The 7,999-nt window shown below is 35.8% G+C and overlaps 1 protein-coding gene across 1 annotated transcript in view; it reads left to right on the top strand.

The window, feature by feature from the left end:
• The first annotated feature begins 3,282 nt into the window (after positions 1 to 3,282).
• Positions 3,283 to 7,999, top strand: part of LOC150046919 (uncharacterized) — a 109,097-nt gene continuing 104,380 nt past the window's right edge. Inside the window, exon 1 of the mRNA XM_090357056.1 lies at positions 3,283 to 3,300. Coding sequence (XP_090213182.1) covers positions 3,283 to 3,300 — 18 coding nt within the window. The remainder of the gene's footprint in view (positions 3,301 to 7,999) is intronic.

Genomic DNA, 7,999 nt, shown 5'->3' with positions numbered 1-7,999 from the left:
TTTTTCTAGCTAGCAGTATATTTCATAAGTGTTTGGCTTCCTTTTTGGACGTGGCAATTTATTCTGGTGGGTTAAGCTAATGACTGTCAGGAAAACAGACCCTTGCTTTTGGAAGTACAATATAACTCTTCCCCAATCTCACCACTTCCAAGATGAAAACTGACAGGGCAAAAGAGATGTTCCTACAAACCCAATATACAAAACTGCCTTCAAATCTCTAGACTAAATATATGTTTGCAGTGAGCAAATATGGTTCCCTTTTTGTTCTGTCATCCTTTGTCTGGAGGAATAATAAAAGATAGGGATAAAATGACAAAGCCTTAATTTCTTCCCATTTTTATAACTTTATTCTTTAATTTTGAATGTTGACGGATTTGTTTTCTGTGCCAGGAAATTATTTTCAGTATTTAATGATGCATTTTATTAAAATCAGATAAGCCACATGTTTATTGAGTACTTATTGCATGCCCTTCACAGCTGTTAGAATGTTTTCAAGCAAATTACAATTATTTTTCTGTGATTTCAATATAATTTGTGAAACCCTACAAATCATGGACTCCCTCAGGGGAAGAAAGAAGGATGAATTGGAAAATGCCAGCATAAATAACATTTCTATGCCAGATACATTTGGAAAAAAACATGAGAGTAGGGGTAGACTGTTTGAGTTTATATGTTGACTTATATGTTGTTTCTACCATGAATTAACTACTTTACTTTCTCACCTAGGCTTTCTTATCTATAAAATTGGCATAAAAGATTTGCAGTTTATATAACACTTGACATAAAATTGGCATACAAATAATGGTAATTCTCCATTTAAATGTTCTACTGTCTAAAGAACACTAAAACAAAATTAAAATGAGTGTTTGTTGTCAATACAAATATGTCATTAATTTCGTTCAAATAGAATATGCTGTTTCTTTTTTTTATTTTTAGTTTTTGATAGTCATGGGGCTTGAACTCAGGGCCTGAGCACTGTCCTTGGGCTTTCTTAAGACTAGAGTTCTAGCACTTAAACCACAGCACCACTTCCAGATTTTTCTATGAATGTAGTACCGAGGAATTGAACCGAGGTCTTTGTGCATGCTAGGCAAGCACTGTACCACTAGGCCAAACTCCTGGCCCGCTGTTTCTTTTTTTATGTAATGATGGATTACTGACAACACCTGTTTTGAGGAGACTCAGAATCTTTTGCTCTGAATCAGAATTTAGATTTATTTAATGGAAAAACTGCGTGGGTCAGTCTTTCATATGAGCTATAGCGCCACTTCCAGCTTTTTCTGTTTATTGGTACTGAGGAATCAGATCTAGGGCTTCATGCATACAAAGCAGGCAGTCTACCACTAAGCCACATTCCCAGTCCCTAGACACAGCTTTTTTTCTTTTCTTTTCTTTTGGCCAGTCCTGGGGTTTGAACTCAAGGCCTGGGCACTGTCCTTAGAACATTTTGCTCAAGGCTAGTACCCTGCCACTTGAGCCACAGCACCACTTCCAGCTTTTTCTGAGTATGTGGTACTGAGGAATTGAACCCAGGGGTTCGTGCACGCTACGCGAGCACTCTACCACCAGGTTGCTCTCCCAGTTCCCCTAGACATGGCTTTTTGTATTATTTTTACTTAATCTGACTTGATAGGTTCAGAATTGCTACTTCACAGATGAGGAAAATTAGGTCTATCAGGTTAATCTACTTGCTCAAATTAATAAAATTGAGATTCTAATATAAGTAGTACTAGTTGCAAAGCCTGTGCTTTGCCATGCTGCCCTAATTTAGCAAAAATAAAAATTCTGCTTTTTAAAATTATAAAGTGATAGGCAAGTCTTCTTTTCCTATTTAAAAAATACCACTATTCATATAGAAGAAAATAACAATATCAGTTCATGCTCTCATGATGCCTTTGTTTTAAAAAAGCAACAGTATCTGGGAAAGTCTTTGAACATTATAAAGTTTTATTTATTTATTTACTTACTTATTTACTTATTTATTTATTTATTTTACCAGTCCTGGGGCTTGTACTCAGGGCCTGAACCCTGTCCTTGTGCTCTCTCAAGACTAGAGCTCTATCACTTGAGCCACAACAACACTTCTGGCTTTTTTCTACATATGTGGTACCTAGGAATTGAACCCGGGTCTTCGTGCATGCTAGGCAAGCACTCTATCACTAGGCCAAACTCCTGGCCCGCTGTTTAAGTTATAATAATGGTAAAAAGTTTGACGCTGACCCTGTGAATACTTGTGGCATTTTAATCCCAATACAGGTTTATCTTGCCATGTATGATAAAAGACTTCCAGAAAAAATTATTTTTAATAAATAATACTATCTTAAATGCACAAAAGAGCCTATTCTCAACAGAAAAAAACCTATAAAAAGTAAAGAATTGGTTCGTATTATGACGACTAATTTCCTAATTACGGTTTTTGAGCCTTCAGCTTTTTAGAATTCAAAGTTTTTAAAGGAAGGCATTCTTAGCCAAGTGCCAGTGGCTCATATCTGTAATTCTAGCTACTCAGAGACTGATCTGAGGATCACAGTCCGAAGCCAGCCTGGACAAAAAAGTCATTTCTAATAAATTACCTAGAAAAAGCCAAAAGTAGGTCTGGAGCTCAAATGGTATAGTGCTAGTCTAGAGTACAAAGAGGCTCAGCATAGCACTCAAGCCATGAGTTCAAGCCACAAGGCCTGCTAATACATACATGCATGCATGCATGCATGCATACATACATGCATGCATACATACATGCATATATACATACATACATACATGCATATATACATACACATATACACATAAATACATACAATAAAAATATATATAAATACATAAAACACTTAAATAATATTGACTCTTATATAATCTTTTGAATGTTACCAGAAAAGATGTCATAGAGAAGTGCAAACTTATTTTTGAGGCTAAGAACTTAGAGATGTATGTTATTGAATCTCTGTTTTAATCCAAAACTTGAACTGTTCTGCCTTTATGTAAGCACTCAATAAATATGGACAACTAGACATTTCTTCAAAAAAACTTAAGCATTCATCTTTCATCTGTACAACTGAACCAAACCATTGTATAATATTCCAATGTGGAATATATCTGAGAGACCATCTGATGTTCTCTGCTACCTCCTACTTGTACCTATTGGCAAATACGAGTATTTTGATAATTAGTTAAAAGTCATGTTAATATCAAAATTGGTTATTTGCAATGTCTTCAATTCCTTATTGTAGACATAGCATTCATCAGTGGCGTTAATGTCAGTGAGGGAAGAATTTGAATGCAAACATGAAAGAAAATGTCTGGGTATGCATAAAAATAGGGACCTAGTAACTGAAAGACCAGGCACCTACACTCACACCTGTAATCCTAGCTACTCAGGAGGCTAAGATTTTGAAGATCATGATTTGAAACCAGCCCCTGAAACCAGCAAAAGAAAGCCTGTGAAAATTCATCATCAAAATAATCAGAAAAAAAATGGTTGGGCCATATTATTGGTGTGGCTCAAGTGGTAGAACACTAGTCATGAAAGCAAAGCAAGCTTGAGGCTTTGAATTCGCATCCTAGTTACCAGCAAATAAAAGAACAGTAGTACCAAATAAATAATTCTTTTGTGTCTTTGGGTTCTGCATCAATAGATTTTACCAACCATGCATCCAAAAATATTAGAAATGAAAATGTGACTGTACTGAACATGTATAGACTTTCTTCTTATAATTCTTTTTTTTTTTGCCAGTTGTGGAGCTTGAACTATGGCCCTGGGTGCAATCCCTGCTCTTCAGTTCAAGACTACTATCCTACCCTGGGGCCTGGGCATTGTCCCTGAGCTCTTCAGCTCAAGGCTACCGCCCTACCCCTTGAGCCACAGCATCACTTGTAGTTTTCTGGTGGTTAAATGAGATAAAAATCACAGACTTTGGTGCCTGGGCTGATTTTGAACCACTATCCTCAGATCTCAGCCTCCTGAGTAGCTAGGATTACAGGAGTGAGCCACTATGTCTGTCTTATTATTCTTCATACCGTTCCATAGGACAATTTTTAACATGTCATTTGTATTATATTAGATAACTACAGATGACTTAAAATGTACTGGAAAGAGTGGATCGGTTATATGCAAATACCATACCATATTCTATTAGGAATATGTGCATCCCCAAGGAATCTTAGAGCTAGGTCCCCACAGATAACAAGAGAGGGCTGTATATATCTAGTAATCTGAATCCTAAAACATAGTTTAAATACAAGATGTATTGATCATGTGGAATGATCAAATCCATTCTCATTCCACTAAAAGCACAATTTCTGATGAATGTTTGGTTTGCCTTATTAATAATCAGCATTCCCAGTAAATGGAAGGACAAATAAACTATTTGACCCTAATTCTGATCACCATGAAATAATGTCTTAGTTAGAACAAGATTATAATTTTTGTTTTACAGTACTAGGGATTCTACTTGGCTTGTTGCACTTTTGCTAGGCAGGTTCAAACTTTATCTGTTGAGCTGCACGCTCAGCTCTTCTTCTATTTTATTTTGATAATTAGAGAAAGTGCTTTTGCCTAGGGCAACCTCAGATGGTGATCTTCCTACTTCTACCTCCAGAGTAGCTGGGGTTAAAGAAGGATCTACTGCCTGCAGCTTGTCTATGAGATAGGCTTACAACTTTTGCAGGGCCTGACCTGCATAGATAGGATTATAACGTGTACCATCATACCCAGTCAAAAAATTATAATCCTTAAAGAAAATAATTTGATCCAATAGCTAAAATAACCAATAATGGTTAATATGGCATATAACAAGATATATGTCCTATAGTTACTTGTCCTATAGTTACCTACCTACACATAAATACTTTGATTTAAATTAAATAAAATAAAGATTCAATTTCTTGATTGTGCTAGTTAGTAGCTTCTATATTGGACATTTTCATTATTGCACAAAGTTATTTGGGCAGTGTTAGAGATTTCTAAAAGACAGATTTAAAAATCATTGAGCTAAAAAATAAATATAACAATGAACATAATTTAGAGAAAGAAGATTGTTCAGAAAAAATGAAATGCCTTCCAAAATAAAACACTAAAAAATTACTTCACACATATCACATTAGGTTGAAATTGACATTGCTTACATTGAAAACCTTTTCTAAAGGCTGATTTTCAATGTTTTACTGTGCTACATAGTATATCTATAGGAACTTAGTAATTGACAGCTAACATTTTAAAAAATCAGGAAAAATGGAGAGGAAAATATGAATAACAACAGTGTGAGTTCATAAAGATACCTTTGATTAAATTTAAGCAATGAATGAACACATATAAAAGATGCAAGGAGAGACATGTAAGGACCAGAATTTGGAAGATACTTCTAGGAGAAAATAAAAGGGATAGACTTGCTCTTGAATTCCAGTGTTTTGTTAAGAGATTTGATTTCTTAGAGAGAGAGAACAAGAGAGATCAAGAGAATGATTCTTTAAGTGCTTCTCTTAAGGATAAAAATAACATTGGTTAATGGGGAATGTAACCCAAGATCCGTCATGCAGATTAAAAGAAAACAATGGATTTTTGATACTGTTTTCTGTCTCAGATATATTACTTTCAAGGGTAAAGTTATTTTTTGAAACTGAGTCTAAGAAACTACATCAGCACTTGAGCTTATGGGATCTCTGGTGTTTGGAGAAAATAAATGGGCTACACCAAAAATCTAGAGGAAAAAAATGATTCCAAATTTTTGAAAAGGACTGAATTTTTAGTTTAGAGTCTATTACTTTAAGTTACTTTTATAAGAACTTAGAAAAGCGAATTTTGACCATTAGGAATAATATAACTTCCTCAAGTCAAATGTACCTATTTCCTTTCAAACCATGTTATTTTGGATAATTTTTTTTTTTTGCCAATCCTGGGAACTGAACTCAGGGCCTGAGCACTGTTCTTGGACTTTCTCAAGGCTAGCGCTCTACCACTTAAGCCATAGCAACACTTCTGGCTTTTTCTCTGTGTATGTACTGAGATGTCACACCTGGATTTTTGTGCATGCTAGACAAGCACTCTACCACTAGGCCAAACTCCTGGCTCAATTTTGGAGATATTTTGTAGGTAAGATTAAATATCTGTCAAGGACCTAGGAGATGAAGTTAGTCCAGTGGAATCTGTGGCATATGGAGTCTAGAATCTAGATCTCCAAGTCAACTTACCTTCTTTATTGGATTAAGGTGAAATGCCATTATTCTGTATATCTACCTCCCAGGTAATAGTAAAATTTTCCCAAAAAAGACTCTCAAAGCATGTGAAAAACAAAAAGTTATACACAAAATGGAACACTACTCAGAGCTTTCCAAAAATATCAAGATTAATAAGATCTTGAAATATTAGTGTAAAAAAGCAAGAAAAAGGAATAAAATGGATATATATATATGAAAGAAAGAAGTCAAATTATCCCTATTTGCAGGTGAGATGGAGTTTTAAATGATACCAGTGATCACAATTTCAGTAAAGTAGAATAGTAAATCAAAATATAAAAAATAGGTAGATTTTCTATTTACTGTGCACACAAAAATAAACATAAACACACTAAAAAGAGAACTACTTTATGATCCAGCAATACCAATCCTGTACATATACCACAGGAATCAAAGACAAGATACAATACAGATACCTGCCTACCATGTTTACTACAGCACTATTCACAAGAGCAAAATTATATTAGTCTGTGTCTCTCAGTGAGAGAACTGATGCATACATACATATAGGAGAATGCATGGCATTTGCTCCTATATGGAATTTGAGGGGGATAGATAGTAAAGTAGAAAGAGGAGTATTAAGCCAACTGGTGGCTCACATCTGGAATGAGAAACTCTTATCTCCAATTAATCACTAGAAAAATGGGAAGTGGAGCTGTGGCTCCAGGGATAGGGTGGGAGCCTTGTACTGAAGAGCTCAGGGACAGTGCCCAGGCCCAGAGTTCAACCCCCATCACCCACAGAAGAGAGAAAGAGAGGGGGGGGAGGGAAGGGAAGGGAAGGGGAAGGAAGGGGAGGGGAGGAAGGAAGGAAGGAAGGAAGGAAGGAAAGAAAGAAAGAAAGAAAGAAAGAAAGAAAGAAAGAAAGAAAGAAAGAAAGAAAGAAAGAAAGAAGGGGAGAGAGAGAGAGAGAGAGAGAGAGAGAGAGAGAGAGAGAGAGAGAGAGAGAGAGAGAGAGAGAGAGAGGAAGAGGAGTATTAAGAAGAAGAAAGAAGAAGCTGGACACTGGTGGCTCAGGCCTGTAATCCTAGCTCCTTAGGAGGCTGAGATCTGAGGATTGCAGCCCTGCCACAAAAGTCCATGAGATTCTTACCTCCAATTAACCACCACAAAACCAGAAGTGGTGCTGTGGTTCAAAGTGGTAGAGTGCTAGCCTTGAGCCAAAGAGCTCAGGTCCAGAGTTCAAGCCCCACAACTGGCAAAAAAAGAAAGGGAGAGGAGGGAAGGGAAGGGAGGGAGGGAGGGAGGAAGGAAGGAAGATGAGAGTAATAGGGATATGATCAATATATGTTGTATGTATTATGAAAATGTCATCATGAAACCCATAATTTTGTATAGTTAAAACAAGGGTAAAATAAAATCAATGAAACAAGACCAAAAGGAGAAAAGGTGACACATAGTGAATTAGATCCTAGAGTTCCTAAAGTTTCTTAAATAACTAGAATGAAAATATCTTGAAAGACACAAGAGTTGCAGCTTACAAACGAATACTAAGTAGATCTTGTGAGACTGAAAAGCACAGAAACCTAAATTAAATCAATGGAAATTGATGAACAGAATATTGATATGTAAGAAAATATATTTAAAAGCCAAATTATAAATAAAGAATGAATGGTAAACTTCATAAAATATGAAAGAGATGTATAATGTTAATAAGCAGAATGATGAAAGGAAAAGAGAGACTACCCAAGAATTTCTAAATCAATTGAATAGCCACTGATCTAACTAGGGTAAATAAAAAGAAAAGTACGCTTGGACTCATTTTACTGAAT

Source organism: Megascapheus bottae, chromosome 24, assembly GCF_031878675.1.
Source record: "Megascapheus bottae isolate mThoBot1 chromosome 24, mThoBot2.hap1, whole genome shotgun sequence".
Lineage (NCBI taxonomy): Eukaryota > Metazoa > Chordata > Mammalia > Rodentia > Geomyidae > Megascapheus > Megascapheus bottae.
The sequence above is the reverse complement of the archived record's forward strand: the minus strand, read 5'-3'. Positions and strand labels throughout refer to the sequence as shown.